We start from the raw sequence: 17787 nt of genomic DNA, 5'->3' as shown, positions 1-17787 counted from the left end.
AGAATCAAGCAGGATTTGTAAGGGGTAGAAGCATTGTGGAGAACATCTTATTGACTCAAGAAATAATCACTGATATCAGACTCAGAATAAATAAAGGCAAGAAGAATGCCAATGCTATTGTTCCTAATGTTGTGATGAAATTGGATATGACAAAGGCCTATGATAGGTTGTCATGGATCTTTCTTACAAATGTTCTGAGGAAAATGGGTTTCTGTGAGCAGTTTATCAGCTTGATTTATGAAATTGTTGGTAATAACTGGTATTCTGTACTTATTAATGGTCAGCCACATGGATTCTTTTACTCTACGAGGGGTGTCAAGAAAGGGGATCCATTGTCACCTACTTTGTTTATTCTTCTTCGCAGGTGTCTTTGTCTAGGGGTTTAAATGCATTGCATAACAATTTGTGGTTTATTGGATTTGGCTTGCCAAAGTGGAGTCCAAAAATTACTCACTTAGCTTATGCAGATGATACCATCATATTCTCTTCAGCTTGTGAGATATCCCTGGGTTTTATCATGAATGTTTTGACTGAATAGGAACAAGCTTCTGGTCAATTGATAAACAAGGCTAAAAGTTCAATTTATTTGCATGATAGAGTGGATGAGGAGGAGTTTCAAAAGGTAGAAAGAGTTACGGGCATTGCAAGGAAGGAATTCCCTTTGATATATTTGGGTTGTCCTATTTATTATGCAAGAAGTAAGATGTCATTTTACTCAGAGCTCATTCCTAAGGTGAGGAACAGGCTTTAGGGATGGAAAGGGAAGCTGTTGTCATTTGGTGGAAGGGCCATTTTATTGAAACATGTGTTAAGGCTATGCCAATGCACTTGATTTTGGGTTGTTGATCCACCTTCCTTTGTGATAAAGAAGCTACATAAAATATTTGCTCAGTTTTATTGAAGCAACACAATTGGTGAGAGGAATAAACATTGGGCAGGATGGGATACTGTTTGCTTGCATTGTGATGAAGGTGGGTTGGGTTTCAGATCGCTTAGTGACATGTCCATGGCATTGTTTGCTAAGTTATGGTGGAATTTTAGAACCAAGCCATCATTGTGGAGTGCATTCATGCGCAACAAGTATTTGAAGAAGAACAATCCTATTTTGGTACCATGGAAACAAGGTTCACATATATGGAGGAAAATGTTTCAAGCAAGAGATTTGATTGATCATCAGATATGGTGGCAGCTTAGAATGGGGTCTGCTCTGTTTTGGTTTGATAACTGGACTGCTTTAGGCCTTCTCTACCTTACACATGCTGATTTTTATTGCAATGAGGAAATTAATAATGTTTTTGATATAGTGACAGAAGGTAAGTGGCATGAGCCTGCTATCAGAAATAATTTACCTGAAGAACTTGCTGATTATATATTGAATGATTTTCAACCACCTGCCAGAGGGGATGAATTAGATAAGCCTTGGTGGATGCTTGAAACTAAGGGAGTGTTAGATTATGTTATTATTTAGTATAATATATTTTGTAATCTTCTATTTTAGGTTAGCATATGTTAGAAATATTTAGTCAAATTAGTTCCTAATTTGTAGCCTACAATTATGTTGTAAATCATGTATATCAACCCATTCAAGGGAACAGATTATTCAAGGAAAACATTCTCTTACATGGTATCAGACTAGGTTCTCCTCAAAACCCTAGCATCCTAAAACCCTACCCCTAAGCCGCCGACCCACCCCTTGGCCGCCGACCCCCCCCCCCCCCTCCTTCTTTTCGTTTTCCTCTCCTTCGGCTATTCTCCTTCCTCTTCTCCATGGCTGACACCTCCAAGTTGCACCCTGCGACTACCGTCACCAATATCAAGTCATGCATTCCTATTGTGCTTGACTACGAAGGAAGCCAATACAATACTCGGGCTACCCTCTTCAAGCTCCATTGTCGTGCCAACTTGGTGATCGACCACATCCTACCTCCTGCCTCCCCCACCGTGCCACCACCGGCCACTGCAGCCGAAAAACTTGCTGCTAAGGCCCTATGGGAACGGCTGGATGACATTGTTCGGCAATGGATATATGGTACGATATCGAATGATCTTCTCAACACGATCATTCATCAAGAGGACACCGCAGCCGAGGCTTGGGACCGCCTTGTTCATCTTTTTCAGGACAATAAATCGGCTAGGGCTCTCGCTCTTGATGCAAAGTTCACCAACACCAAATTGGTGGATTTTCCGAATGTGAAAGCATACTGCACCATCGAAAGTTCTTGCAGACAACCTTGCCAACATCGGTCACAAAGTTTCCGACGAACGACTTGTGCTTCGCCTTCGCGAGGGTTGTCGGAGGAATATAAAACTTTTCGCACGACGGTGCAGCACCGTACTCCTCTCCCGTCTTTTGACGTTGTCCGGTCGATGCTTGAGCTTGAGGAAGATAGCCATGCCGAGGACGCCATTCACGACGCCGGCTCGCCTGCTGCTCTTGTTTCCCACAATGTTCATCCTCAGAATTTCTCAGGCAATGGACAGCCCAATAATTCTGAAAATAACTTCAACAATCGTGGAACTTCGCAGAATCGTGGAAAGAAAAATAACCGTGGTCGCAGCGGCGGCAACCGCAACAACCGCGGTGGCAGCGGACAAAGCAGCGGCGGGGCGGCGGCCGCGCCCACCGGCCGGCAGCAAAGAAGCAGCCAGCGGGGACTCCACCGCCCGTCGTGGTATTATCCACCATGGGGGCGACTTGGGGGCCACAACCGTGGGCCACCCCACCGTGCCCCTACCCCACGGGCCGGGTGGCGGCGGCCCGTGGGCGCGGCGGCCGCGTCCAGCTCCCTCGCAGCAGGGAGTTCTTGGTCCTCATCCTCCACAGTAGTTCTACTCGTCAGCCTCGTCATCACATGGCGGGTATGCGCCCACAGTTATTGATCAAGCTATGCACACAATGTCGTTGAATCCGCCCGATGACAAGAATTGGTACATGGACACCGGAGCCACATCTCATATGACCAACTCCCAAGGTACTCTCTCGTCTTATTATCAATTGAGCAAAAATAATGGCATTGTTGTTGGTAATGGTAGCATGATTCCAATTCGTGGTTATGGTCATGCTACCTTTCAAGTAAATCCCTCTTTAAAACTGAAAAATGTCTTACATGCACCTAAACTCATCAAAAACCTTATTTCTGTTCGTAAATTTACTACCGATAATATGGTTTCTGTTGAATTTGATCCCTTTGGTTTTTATGTGAAGGATTTACGGACGGGGAGCAAACTCATGAGATGTGAGAGTTCGGGTGATCTTTATCCATTCTCCAAAAATTATCGAGCCATTTTGTCTTCCGCACCATCTGCTTTTACCGTCATCTCTCCTCATATTTGGCACTCTCGTTTGGGTCATCCGGGGGATGTAATTCTTAGTTCTTTACGTAGTCGTAATTTGATTGAATGTAATAAAGCTCGAAACAATGTTTGTCATTCTTGTCCTTTGGGGAAATTAATTAAAATGCCTTTTTATGACTCTCTTTCAACTACTACTATGCCCTTTGACATTGTTCACAGTGATGTATGGACTGCACCTGTTCTTAGCTCTTCAAGTCACAGATATTATGTTTTATTTCTTGACGATTACACAAATTTTCTTTGGACTTTTCCCATCAAAACAAAGTCCCAGGTTTATAATATCTTCTTGTCGTTCCAGATTTTCATTCGCACTCAGTTTGAAAAAGAAATCAAAACTTTTCAATGTGACAACGGGTGTGAATTTGATAATGGTCCTTTTCATAAATTTTGTGAACAAAACGGGATGCTTTTCCGCTTTTCTTGTCCCCACACTTCCCCCCAAAATGGTAAGGCGGAACGGAAAATTAAATCGATCAATAATATTGTTCGTACACTCCTTGCCTATGTATCTATGCCCCCCTCCTATTGGCATCACGCCTTGGCCATGGCAACGTACCTACACAATATTCTCCCTACTAAACTCTTAGCGTATAAGACACCCACTCACATTCTTTATCAAAAGAATCCATCCTACTCTCATCTCCGAGTCTTTGGCTGTCTATGCTTTCCTCTCTTTCCCTCCACACAAATTCATAAGCTGCAATCTAGGTCCACTCCATGTGTCTTCCTAGGATACCCTTCCAACCATCGAGGGTACAAATGCTATGACTTATCGAGCCGAAAAATAATCATAGCCCGGCATGTGTGGTTTGATGAAAATTCCTTTCCATTTTCACAACTAAATACTCCATCTCCTACATCATATGATTTTTTGGATGATGATAATTCCCCATTGAGAATCCAATTGTTGCATGACCAGCCTTTGCTTCCCGACCCAGCCCCTCCCTCTCGTGCAACCCATCACCCGATCTCCCCCACCTCCTCTCCTTCATCGTCGGCCGCCTGCAGCCCACCTCTCCGTCCCCGCACCCCAAGCCGGTCCCCGCCGCGCCCTTCCCTCTCCCGCGTCGCCCCACCACGGCGCCCCCCCCCCCCCCCCCGCCAGCCCCTCACCCGTTCATCGCATGACTACACGAAGTCAACATGGGATTTTTAAGCCGAACTTAAAGTACCATAATCAAGCCTTAAGTGTCACCACCAATTCCATCTCCCCCATTCCTCGGAATCCCGTTGGTGCCCTTAATGACCCGAATTGGAAAAATGCTATGCAAGATGAATATAATGCTCTTATTGATAGTAAGACTTGGGAGTTGGTCCCTCGTCCTCCAAATGCTAATATTATTCGGTCTTTATGGATTTTTCGGCATAAAAAGAAATCTGATGGTTCTTTTGAGAGGCATAAAGCCCGTCTTGTAGGTGATGGCGGTCTCGACGGGAAGGTGTTGATTGTGACGAGACGTTCGGTCCGGTGGTCGGCCGCAACTATCCGTGTGGTTCTTACTATTGCTTTATCTCGCTCTTGGCCCATTCACCGCCTTGATGTAAAGAATGCTTTCTTACATGGCAATTTGAATGAGGCCGTCTATATGTATCAACCTTTGGGATTAGGGATCCAGCTCGTCCTGATCATGTTTGTCTCTTGCGTAAGTCTCTTTATGGTTTGAAGCAGGCACCACGGGCTTGGTATCAGCGTTTTCCTGAATATGTGGCAACCATTGGTTTCTCGCATAGTACATCTGACAACTCTCTCTTCACATTTTGTCGTGGGAAAGATATTGCTTACATTTCGTTATATGTGGATGATATTATTCTAACTGCATCTTCAGACTCTCTCAGACTCGGTATCATGTCCAAGTTAGCTACGGAATTTGCAATGAAAGACTTGGGTCCGTTGAGCTATTTTTTGGGGATTGCTGTCTCACGGGACAACAATAGTCTCTTTATGTCTCAGAGTTCTTATGCAGAGGATATTCTTGACAGGGCTGGCATGTCACAGTGTAAGCCTTGCCCCACTCCAGTTGACTCAAAAGGCAAACTCAGCGCTTCTTCAAGCGCCCCGTATGAGGATCCTACGAAGTATCGTCGTCTGGCAGGTGCTTTGCAATACTTGACATTCACTCGGCCTGACATATCATACGCCGTCCAACAAGTTTGCTTGTTTATGCATGACCCCAAAGTCCAGCATATGGAAGCATTAAAACGCATTTTGCGTTACATTCGAGGTACGATTGACTTTGGCACACATTTATACAAATCCTCTCTACAGTCACTACTATCATATACAGATGCTGATTGGGGAGGATGTCCAGACACTCGACGTTCCACATCGGGTTATTGTGTCTATCTTGGGGATAACTTGATTTCTTGGTCTTCCAAGCGCCAACCTACTCTATCTAAGTCAAGTCTTTGAAGCAGAATACAGAGGGGTTGCTAATGTTGTCTCTGAGTCTTGTTGGATTCGTAATCTGTTGCTTGAACTCAATTGTCCTATTCGTCAAGCAACTTTGGTCTATTGTGATAATGTGAGTGCCATTTACTTGTCCGGAAATCCGGTACAACATCAACGTACCAAGCATATCGAAATGGACATTCACTTTGTTCGTGAAAAGGTTAGACGTGGCGAAGTTCGTGTCCTACATGTTCCGTCCCGTTATCGGATTCGACATCTTCACCAAAGGTCTTCCGCGCGTACTATTTGATGATTTTCGCGACAGTCTAACAGTTCGTAAACCTCCCGCTTCGACTGCGGGGGTGTGTTAGATTATGTAATTATTTAGTATAATATATTTTGTAATCTTCTATTTTAGGTTAGCATATGTTAGAAATATTTAGTCAAATTAGTTCCTAATTTGTAGCCTACAATTATGTTGTAAATCATGTATATCAACCCATTCAAGGGAACAGATTATTCAAGGAAAACATTCTCTTACAGATTTTACTGTCAAGTCTGCATGGGAGTATATCAGAAGAAAAGGAGAAAAAAGGGATGTTTACAAGAAGATATGGGTGAAAGGGTTGCCATTTAAAATATCATTTTTGATGTGGAGGGTGTGGCATTTCAAAGTGCCATTGGATGATGTGATCAGGAGTTGGGGATATCATATGCCATCTATGTGTTCTTGTTGTGCATCACCTAAGGAAGAAACTGTACCTCACATTTTTCTAAGATGTGAAACTGCTCAGAGAACATGGTCTTATTTCTGTGCTGCTGCTGGTATCAATATAGAAGGGATGCATTTGCATCAAGTGATTGTGAAGTGGTGGTCTGCTGATGTGCTGCCTAGAATGAAACCTATTTTTTATGCTATTCCTTCTATTATAGTCTGGGAATTATGGAAGAAGAGGAATGGGGATAAGCATAGGAACAAGGTTTCCATCAGCAGGGTCATATATCAAGCCTCTACCAATATTCAGCATTTGGTAAAGTTGAGGAAACCAGGTATTCAAACAGTGCCTCATAGGTGGTCTGAAATTCTGAGAATATTAGAGAATTATACTCCAAAGTTACAAGTTACTAAGGTTTGGTGGAACTTACCTCCGGATGAATGCTTGAAGTGTAACACTGATGGTGCTACTAGGGGGAATCCTGGGAGAAGCTCATTTGCATTCTGTGTGAGAGATTCTAAAGGAGATTTGGTGCATGCAAGGGCAAAGGAAATGGAGGATAGTACAAATACTGAAAGTGAGGCTATGGCACTTCTTGAAGCTGCAAGATACTGTCTATCTCAACATGTGTACACTTTCATATTAGAGACTGATTCACTCTTATTGAAAAACATTTTGGATAGGCAGTGGAAACCCCCCTGGAATATAACCTTTGCTGTAGAAGAGATTTGGGAGATTATTGATAATGCTGATGTCCAGGTGATGCATATTATGAGAGAGGGTAATCAATTAGCTGACCATTTGGCTAATTATGCCCTTGATCATGAGGAGGTGATAGTGAATTCATTTGCAGAACTAGATCCAATGGGAAGGAAGAATCTCAATAGTGACAAGTTGCAGTGTCCCTATTTGAGAATTAGAACTCAAAAGAGATATTGATGATTTCTGGAGCTTTAAAGTGGAGGAGTAGTTATCATCATACTCAAATTCTTATGAAGGAGAGCATGGTGATATATTTTTTAGGTGGAAAAAGAACAAAGAAGAATTCTAATGGGAGGGGGCAATAATTTTATCTGTACATTGTCATTGTCTCAGTGTGTGGTATTAGTACTAGGTACTCATTCTGCTGAGATAAAGACTATATATGGAAGGTGGAGGACTCTTGTCAAGTTTAAAGGTAGCAGGGGTAATTTTGGCCTTTTGCAGGTTATTCTGATAACAGCTGATGAAAAAAACTATGCTACATGTCTTGTTACTGGTGTGTGTACTGAGGTTAATAATTCTAAAGGGTGGAGGTGGTGGTTTAGGGCTCTCATTGATATTATTCAGATGTATGCATGCTTCAAGGCTGATTTCTTCATGATGAGGGGCAAAATGGGAAATATGGTTTTTTTGGTGGAAAAAGTCTGCTGGGATGATGCATAATGATGGATATAATTATTTACAAATGTATTGTGTGGAGAACCTGATGGTTTGGACTATCAAGGCTGATTTTTTCATGATCAGGGGCAAAATGGAAAATATGGTTTATTGGTGGAAAAGCTTGGTGGGAAGATGCATATTGATGGAAATCATTTACAACTGTTTGGGTGGAGAACCTGGTGGTTTCAGCCTACTGAAAAGGTGACAATAGATGGTGAGTGGTTTGTGCCTTGTGGAAGATGGTGTTGGAACAGTTTCTTATTAGGAATTGAGGCAGCTTGTATAGTCACAGGAAATGAGAAATTGGTTGCTGCAAAGTTTTGCATAGAATAAAGAAGCAGACTCTTGCAGTGTCAGTGATTTGGCACAGAAGTGGAAATCTTGCATAAAAAATGCGCTGGCTATGTACAGCAGCTACAGAATTAGGTGTTGCTGTGTATTTAGCCAATGCACTAGGCATCTGCTGTGCTTAAGGCTTGGACTTCTGATGATTGCAGCAGCTTTTTCTAGCAATTTGCTGTAAGAATGGATCAGGACAAGAGGTGACAGCATAGATTACAAGGAGAAATATGATCTGTGTATTATCAATGATCCAGTACTAGGAAATGATTTGATACACATTGGGCTGATTAGGACTGCTGGTGTGATGAAGAGAATTCTATGCCATCATGTCCAAATCCTTGGGGAGAAGGGCATGATGGTGATTTTCCCTAACTATGTGTTCCTTTTTGCATGTGTTCATGCAAGAAGCAATACAAGCATCTGAAATGAAGTGTTGCTGACTCAAGTTTGGACTTTGTTTCAGACTTTTACCCAAGTTGATCACATGTTAAAAGGGTTCAACTGCTGGTTATTGTTTCCCATTGATCCTTTCTCGTTAGGAAGTGATATGGGATTTTTGTAGTGTTCAGTAGATATACAAAGTTGTATCATTTCTATGGTGCAAAATTGTGTGTCAACTGTGCAAAAATGCAACATCTGAACTAGGCTAAGCAGACTGGTTTTTGCACAAATTGTTCTTCAGAGGATTATATGCAGGTTTGCATGGAACCTGCACAACAACATAAGGTCTTGCCTAATCTATTTGTTGTCATTCTCACAGTGGTGGTATTAAGACTTAGTGTTCATTCCACTGGGGGGTTGATAACTTTTGGAAAGTGTACTGATCTTTCGTACTTGCATAATAATTGCAAAGGAAGCAATTGCACATGGACAATCATGGAAAGTCAACAAAGCTACATTATACTTATGGATCAGAATTTCAGAAATTCAGCAATGCAGAAAAGGAAAATTATACTTGCAGGATTTTATCATTAGCTCATTATTTTTTCTCAGAGTTCTAGTTTTTATCACATTTATAGTATAGTAATTGGTAGTACCAATTTAAGTCAACTATAAGGCTTAATTTGGTCATTAGTTTAATTCTTGCATTCTTTATTAGCTTTTGGCTACATTTGTAAGGATCTTTGGATTTGCTTTCAGAAAAATTTATAAAATTAGCCCTAGGCACCAAAATGCCTAGTGGACTTTATTATTAAAAAATAAAAAAAATAAAAAAATTAAAAAAAAAATCTGAAAATGGATTTGTTAATCTATGATTGGTTTGATCTAAATCTTACTAGAGATTTTTAGGGTTATGTTTTGAAGCTATGAGAGTTAAGCGAGAAATGATGGATAATTTCATTTTGCCCTTTAATTAAATTATGGGTTAGGTGTAATAAACGAGTAAGTGAATTATCTGGTTTCTTACATGTTGGACTGCCATGTAAGCTCCAGTGGAAAGTGTCACGCCCCGAACCATGGCCCGGGCGTAACACGGCACTCGGGCCTTGCTTGCGTGTGTCCGAGCGAACCTCATGGCTTGCTTGTTATGGGCATCAAAACAATATATCTATATGATGCTATTTAAATAAATCATGAAAATATAATTTGCGGAATAAAGTCTTGAAATTATCTCATTGAAAATTCATGGACAAACAGAAAGACGTGAACTAATGTACGTCTATGAAACCTCTAAAACATGTAGTTTTGGCCCCGGACTACCATAAACTGCATACTAATATAGACTCCATGTTGAACCCGCTCGGGGTAAATGGTGAGCGGTGTATTCGAAAATCGGTATAATTGAAGGCATGGTGAATAGTATATGTAAAACCCGCCGAAATGAAGAACATGGCACAACATAGGTATAGAACATGAACCGAAACCGAACGTAACTTGAACATGAGCATATAATGAGCATGAAACGTGAGTAAAGCCACGGGTAATTCAATGAAAATACATGTATATAAAACTTCTTGTAACGTGGGGAATGCTATAGGTAACCGACAAATGATCGGTACTTGCGTCCTACCGGGAGAACACTCACACCTTGCCGGGGGATATGAGATTTAAGTAATAATAGCATGTAAGCATAATTAAGGTGTTGCCTACTTCAACGGTGGCAACGTAGTTTCAGCTATCGAGCCTTCTCGGTTAACTAAGCAATCCCAAAACATGAACATGATATAGTTTAAGAATCCCATGATTTTCGTGAAATAACTTAAAATAACTTGTAATCATGATTTCACGAAATAACTTGTAACATGGTTTCATAAGATAAAAGTCTTGCAAACATGTTCTTGATTCATGAAGTAATAACAATAGTTCATAATTATATAAGTAGTTGTCTTGAAAACATGCATGTGACTTGCTACATAAAATCATAAACTTTCATATGAACATAATGAGAATGCATGAGGAAGAATTCATGATTCATGGATTAAGCTAGGGTTCCTAATAACCATAATGGAAGATTAGGAATACAATGACGAATATAGATACAAAAATTCATATGCATAAATACGTAACTATGCTACCAATATGTTGGGTTTAATGAAGGGTTTGATGGATATCAAGAAACGGAGCATGGCGAAGAACGTAGAGGTTCCCACGTGTGGATGGAAGTTCTACATACCTTAATCGCTCCAAAACTTGAATCAAAGATTTTAACTTTGAAGACGATTTTCAAAATCTTGAATTCTTGAACCTTGAGGTGGGTTTTCTTGAAAACCCTAGGTTAGGAATGATGATTTATTGTTTAGATTACAAGGATATATATTAGAATTGACTTGGAATGATTAGAGTATGCTTACCTTGGTGTTCTTTGATGGGAGAGAATATAAGGTCGTTCTAGGGCTTGGGGGTGTGAAGAATGAAGTGAAAAAGCCTTAAAACGAAGTTTTATAATTTTTTGTCGGACCCATTTTACGCCCTATTTTACGTCCCATATAATTTGTATATGGATCGTATATCATACCGTAAAACCATTCCATGATTTGGACATTCTGGACCGATTATACGGCTGAAATATACGGCCCGTATAATTTTTACGGTCCGTATGTTCCACCGTATAATTTTTACGATTCGTATGTTTCCACCGTCAATGATTTAACACTTTTTAGTAAAATGGGCATAACTTTTTGTACAGATGTCCGTTTTGGAAAGGTATTTCAAAGATCTACGACTTTCAAGGAGGAAATTTTCCCAAATTCCTTATATATTTTTCCGTATACTCATTTTAATTGGGTGCAAACTCACTTGAAAACACTTTGGGACTTTCCTTTGCTCAAGGACTCTTCTCATGTCTTTATTGGGTTTCAACTCCATTTATACACTACCCAAATTTGGTTCATGATACCCTTATCTTATGAGTCAAATCTTAGCCCGAATGCACGAGGTGATAAAGTAGACGTTTTTGGACCAAAAGACGGTAAAAGTAGTTTTGGTACCAAAAACAAACGGAGGGTAAATGTGAGCTATTTCGAATAATTTGAAGGCAATTTCAGCCCTTTCTGTATATAATATAAAGGGAAAAGGGCCAAAAATACCCCTATACTTGGAAAAAAAGGCTAAAAATATCCTCCAAACTTATTTTGGGTCAAAAATACCCCTCCTGTCTTTAAAGTTTTCAAATATACCCCTGACTTGACGGAAATTATCCGCCAAAATAACCCAAAATCATTTTTTAAACCCGCTCCATCATTTAAACCCAACTCAACTAAATAATAACTCATAATCCCCTTATTCCCCCAATACGGAGGTATGAAGTTTGAGGGAATTGGGGAAATAAGGGGATCTTCTGGGTTATTATTTAGTTGGGTCGGGTTTAAATGATAGAGCGGGTTTAAATAATGATTTGGGGTTATTTTGGGAGATAATTTTTGTTAAGACAGGAGTATATTTGAAAACTTTAAGGATAAGAAGGGTATTTTTACTCAAAATAAGTTCGGAGGATATTTTTAGCCCTTTTTCAAAGTAGAAGGGTTCTTTTGACCCTTTTCCCTAATATAAAAATGTATTACATAGGTTGATGATTGAAAATGTAAATGGTAAAATTATTGCATAGGATAAAGAGTGGTTGGGCAGGGGGTGGGGGGAGGGGGGAGAGAGAATGTCTATTGTTCAAAGTTGAGTGGGAATTTAATCTTTAAAGCAAAGTTGAGGGATGTAAATAATTTTCACCCAATATTTTATTCAAAAATTCAAAAAGCAAAAGTTAACTTTGACGGGGTAAAAGTAACATTTCATTATTTTGTTTTTCAAAATAACGATACTATGAAAAAATAAAATCAGCGTACAATCTTGACTGATATGATAGGAACGATTTGACTAAATTGTTTCTGCGAATAACATGTATGTGCATTTTGTTCCTCTCAGTGACGACACCTGGAAATTAGTTTCTTCTTCATTCCACAAGCACTGCATTCTAAAATAAAGACATTTTGGCAAAATTCAATTTAATGTGAAATTGTTTTACATTGTGCTGTCATACAAGTATGACAAATTACATGAAAGTATTTTAAAAAATTAGAATATCCTTAGCCTAAGTAACGAAATACACATAAGACGTTACTCACATTAACGATTTAGTCAAGTCATATCAGTCAAGATTGTCGTCATAATATCATTACTCTAAATGGAAAAGGGTCAAAAATACCCTTGAACTATCGAAAATAGACCAATTTTACCCTTTGCTAAATCTTGGGATCAATTGTACCCCTTGTTAAATCTTGGGATCAATTGTATCCCTACCGTCTAATTTTGGGACTACGTATATCTTTTTAGTTAACAGACCTCCACACAAGCTGCCAACATGGAACAAATAATGACGTGGTTGCAACGTGGAAAACTCTCCACTACCGATCAGCAGCCTCACCGAAGCCTGGCCAAACAAGGCCGTGAGAACACTCCCCAGGCCGGATCTTCATGAATAGATTTAATCTAAGGTTCCTGAGAACGATCAATTTCTCTCCAGCTATGGCGATGAAGCTGACCGAGATAGGAAAATCAATGAGCATCAACATGAGTACTGTCGTAGAAAATTGGTCCCCTAATTATATTACTACTATGATATCGTCTCTCTGTTTTTTATTTTTTATCGCTGCAGGATTTGACCACCGGAAGGCCGGTGATGAATCATGACCTTCCCCTCACCTACTCTCTTCCTATTTTCTATCTTGGTGCGTCACTATTATGCCAGACTCCAGCCAACTCGATCCATAAACAGCTGACGACCCCTTTTTGCTCCATCTCCTACCATACCTCCACGCCACAACCACTGGCCAACACCCCTTCTCCCTTCCCCCGCTCACGCTTCCTTTTTGTTTGTTTCCAGGTCACCACCAGAAGAAAATTCGACGAGTAGTGCCAGAATCAGGCGAACAACGCCGCCGAGCAGTGGCTCCCCAACCTCTCCGTCTTGCTGGGTTCTGTTAGTTTCCTAAGAACAGGGTCTGTTTAATTCTATCTGATACGTTGCTTGCTCGGTACGAGATCTGGCCGTCTTGCATTTTCCGATGACTATAATTGTCTTCTCCGTTGTGTTTTATTTCTTAGTGCATTTCAGATGACGTTGAAGAATAGGGTCAAAGCGACACATTGAGGTTTTTTATTTTCACGTTGCAGCCACGTCATTATGTGTTCCATGTTGGCAGCTTGTGTGGAGGTCTGTTAACTAAAAGGGTATATGTAGTCCCAAAAATAGACAGCAGGGATACAATTGATTCCAAAATTTGACAAAGGGTAAAATTGATCTATTTTCGATAGTTCAAGGGTATTTTTAACCCTTTTCCGTACTCTAAATGATGAAATAGTAAAACATTATTGTGAGCAATATTTAATACTTTCGTTTGCTCTATCAACCGTTAAATTTTGTGTGTCAGAATTTTTGAAAAAAATATTATGTACTCAAAAATATGTTTATTCTATTTCGGAAAATTTCCAAAGAATGTTTTAGTATTGTTAATTGTTTCAAATAATGAATTATTCACAAGTTTGTGTATCTAACTTTAGATATCCTTATATTTTTTCGAATATCCTTATATTTTTTAGAAGGTTCAAAAATAGTAAAAGTCTTAAAATAGTATAAAACATTTAAGACCTCCTAAAAGAACTCTACCCCTCTTGTTTGATTTGATCTATAAATATATAGCGAGAAACGTTTAATCATTCAACAAAACAAGAAGAAAAAAGAAAGAATTCTTTGTTAATCCTTGATTGAGAAATCTCTCTCTCTCTCCGTTTTCAAGATTCCATTCCAAAACCCAATTTCATACAAAAACATCACTAAACAGGAGGAAGAAAAGGAACATATATACACCATGCAAGAAGCTAAAATTGTAGCGACTATCACCTCAACAACAATATTGTTCTTGTTTATGATCAATATAAATGTTGCAGCAGGAATGCCAGACGAAAAAGTAGTTGTCATAACCAACAACCACACAAATTACCTTAGCGTCCGTTGCTTCTCCTTCGACGAAGATGGCATTGTTAGGCACCTGAATACCATGGGCACTTTCAACATCACTGTCAAAATCAGAAATTTCTTCCCCACTTCAACAATGTGGAATTGCTCCACAAACATGGGGACTTTCATCGCGTTTAAATCCAGCTATGAGTGTGTGAGCCATTCGACGCCTTGTGAATGGAAGTTTGATGAGACATTCACGTATCGCTATAACCCCGCGGATGAAGAATGGGTAGCTCATGAGTACAATCCTAATTATGAGTCTCTTACTAGAGGAGGAGTCATCAAAGGGTATTACGTTAACTAAATGGAACAATATATATCTGACAATAGATTCAGAAAATCGATTCTAACTTGACAGAACTATCAAAATGGTTCGTCAGAAAAAGGTAGTTAAGGTTAGCATGACATGTAATATAGACAAGTAGAATATTTAGTGTTGAGATTTCAGAAAAATGGGTGAGCTGAGGTCCATTTCAAGGATACTAAAAATGTACTCGTCAAGTAACATATTATCGAATTTAAGTTATGTGCATATTTAACACTGTAAGAGAATTTATTTCAGTGTCCAAGCTTGCCCTTTCATGTTCTGATTCCTATCGACAACTCAAATGTAGGAAGATCTCTTTTCACTGAGATCAGAGAACAAATCTTGCGCGATTCAGCATTTACTAGTACTTATAAAGCAAGGTGTCCAATACCTGCAAATTGTTCGTAGATAATGTTAAATTTATCCTCCATATATCAGTGAATTTGTGCATCAGAGACATATACTTCTAACTTAGAGAGCAATATAATCTCATCGAGCATTTTATATATTGCCTGAGATTCGGGGTGTGAGTCATCAGCAGCCACAAATTCATAGAAGTTACCATCAACCTCTATCAAACTATATCCCGGATTCTTCTTGACACCTTTAGCTCTCATCAAACTTCTAACCATTCTAACATCAGCCCATTTCCGTTCATTAGCACACAAACTTGCAAGAAGCACGTAAATGCCACTATCTTGAGGATCTAATTCGATAAGTTTCTCAGCAGCAACCTTGGCCAGCTCAACATTTCCATGCATCCGACAACCATTAAGCAAAGCGCCCCAAACAGCTTTATCAGGTTCCATTGGCATTTGTTTTATAAGATTATAAGCTTCTTTCAAATGCCCAGATCTACCAAGTAAATCAACCATGCAAGCATAGTGAGCCACCTCGGGAAAGGATCCATTTAACTCCATGCTCGTAAAGTACTCCCAGCCTTGATTAACCAATCCACCATGAACGCATGCTGATAGAACGCCCACAAATGTGATGCTATCTGGCTCGAATCCCGAGGATTTCATTTGTTCGAAAAGAGTTAGGGCCTTCTTCGCGAGCCCATGAGAAGCACAACCTACTATTACTGAATTCCAGGAAACCAAATCTCTTTGTGCCATTTTGTCGAACAGCTCTACAGCTTCGTCCACGCTTCCACATTTGCCGTACATGTCTATTAATGCGTTTGCCAGGATCACACTGTACTTAACCCGTTTTTGCTTAATATAATAATCATGAATTCGTCGACCAAAATCCAACGAACTAGATTGAGCACAAGCGGAGAGCACGGAAACCAAAGTGCTCTCCATAGGAACTAAACCTTGTTTCTCCATTTCGTGAAAGAGTTCAATGGCCTCCAAAGGTCTATTATTTTGCGAGTAGCAAGCGATCATCGCATTCCAAGAAACTACGTTTCTCTCGGGCATTTCGCTAAAACACTTCTTTGCCAAGTCTACCTCCCCATATTTGGAGTAGCCATGCATCATACTTGTCCAAGAAAAGACATCTTTTATTTCCATCTTATCGAAAATCTCTTTAGCCATAGGCAAACAACCACACTTCACATACATATCCAATATGGCATTCGTCAAATTAAGACCACATTCGACACCCCTTTTCTCCACGAGCTCATGAACCGATTTCCCCAAACTCAAATCCCCCTTCAACGAACACGCAAAAAACACCGTTATCAACGTAACGTCGTTAAACTCAACACCATTCGAACACATCAAATCAAACAACTCCAATGCCTCATCAACCATATTCTTTTTCACATATCCATCAATCAAGCTAGTCCAAGTAACCACATCTCTTTCAGGACTTTCATCGAACACCTTGTGCGCATCATCAATTTTCCCACTTTCACCATAAAAATGAATCAAACCATTCCTCACAATCAATTCACTCAAAAACCCAACTTTCCAAATCCTACAATGCACTGACCCACCCACCCCCACCCCCACCCCCACCCCTACCCTACACCCTTTCAAAACAAAAACATAACTTCTTTTATCCATTTCAACATTTTCCCTTACCATTCTCCTAAAAAAACAAAAACCCAAATCAAAGAACTGATTTTTAACATAACCCCTAACCATAGTATTCCAAATATACACATTTGGTTCAGACATTTCATCAAACAACTTATGTGCATAGTGTATATCACCATTAACATCCAAAGCGCAAAAGGATATGAGTCTACTTATAGGGAAAATATGTGAAATTATGCCAGTGTGTATCATACTGGCTTGAATTTGCTTTATTTGTAACATTGAATTGCAAGATTCTATTAGGATTAAAGTTGGGTGAGTGATTATAAGATTTGAGTTCCATTTTTTGGGTTGTGAAGAAAATAATAGTTTGTGAAATTGAGAGAAAGATTGGATTTTTTTGTGAAAAAATGGAAAGTGAGGGAATTTCATAAGAAAAAACAAAGAGCAGTAGGTGAATCATTGAACACTAGTTAGATTCATCATTTTTATACTGAAAGAAATATATTGAGGCACTTATGGGTGTGTTTGGTAGGACGGAAAATGTCTTACAAGAAAATATTTTTTCGGAAAATAATGAATTTCCTACTTTATTTATTTTTCTGGATTGTTTTAGTTTGCTTTTCTTTGAGATGACGATCTATTGTAATCCGTCTCTCTACCTCTCATGGTACGGGTAAAGTGTGCGTACACTCTACCCTCCCCAGATCCATTTGTGATTACACCGGATATGTTATTGTGGTTGTTGAAGTAATTTTTCTATTCATTTGATTGGTACGCAAGTTGAAAAATGTCGTTTTAAGAGCATAGTGAATTCA

The 17787-nt window shown here is 39.6% G+C and overlaps 2 protein-coding genes across 2 annotated transcripts; one reads left to right on the top strand and one right to left on the bottom strand.

Annotated features, from left to right (window-relative positions):
- Nucleotides 1–1767: 1767 nt before the first annotated feature.
- Nucleotides 1768–3240, top strand: LOC132066889 (uncharacterized). Its single transcript, XM_059460085.1, has 2 exons — nucleotides 1768–2581; nucleotides 3206–3240. The coding sequence occupies exons 1-2, from the start codon at nucleotides 1768–1770 to the stop codon at nucleotides 3238–3240; spliced, it is 849 nt and encodes a 282-aa protein (XP_059316068.1).
- An 11200-nt stretch (nucleotides 3241–14440) lies between these two features.
- LOC132058035 (pentatricopeptide repeat-containing protein At2g22410, mitochondrial-like) lies at nucleotides 14441–17428 on the bottom strand. The gene has a single exon (XM_059450607.1). It carries the CDS (start codon nucleotides 17399–17401, stop codon nucleotides 15416–15418), a length of 1986 nt encoding a protein of 661 aa, XP_059306590.1. The 5' UTR covers nucleotides 17402–17428; the 3' UTR covers nucleotides 14441–15415.
- Between the last annotated feature and the right edge of the window lie 359 nt (nucleotides 17429–17787).

The sequence above is a fragment of the Lycium ferocissimum genome, chromosome 1 (genome assembly GCF_029784015.1).
Source record: "Lycium ferocissimum isolate CSIRO_LF1 chromosome 1, AGI_CSIRO_Lferr_CH_V1, whole genome shotgun sequence".
In the NCBI taxonomy this organism is placed as follows: Eukaryota; Viridiplantae; Streptophyta; class Magnoliopsida; order Solanales; family Solanaceae; genus Lycium; species Lycium ferocissimum.
Note: the sequence above shows the minus strand (reverse complement) of the source record. Positions and strands in the feature narration are given on the sequence as shown.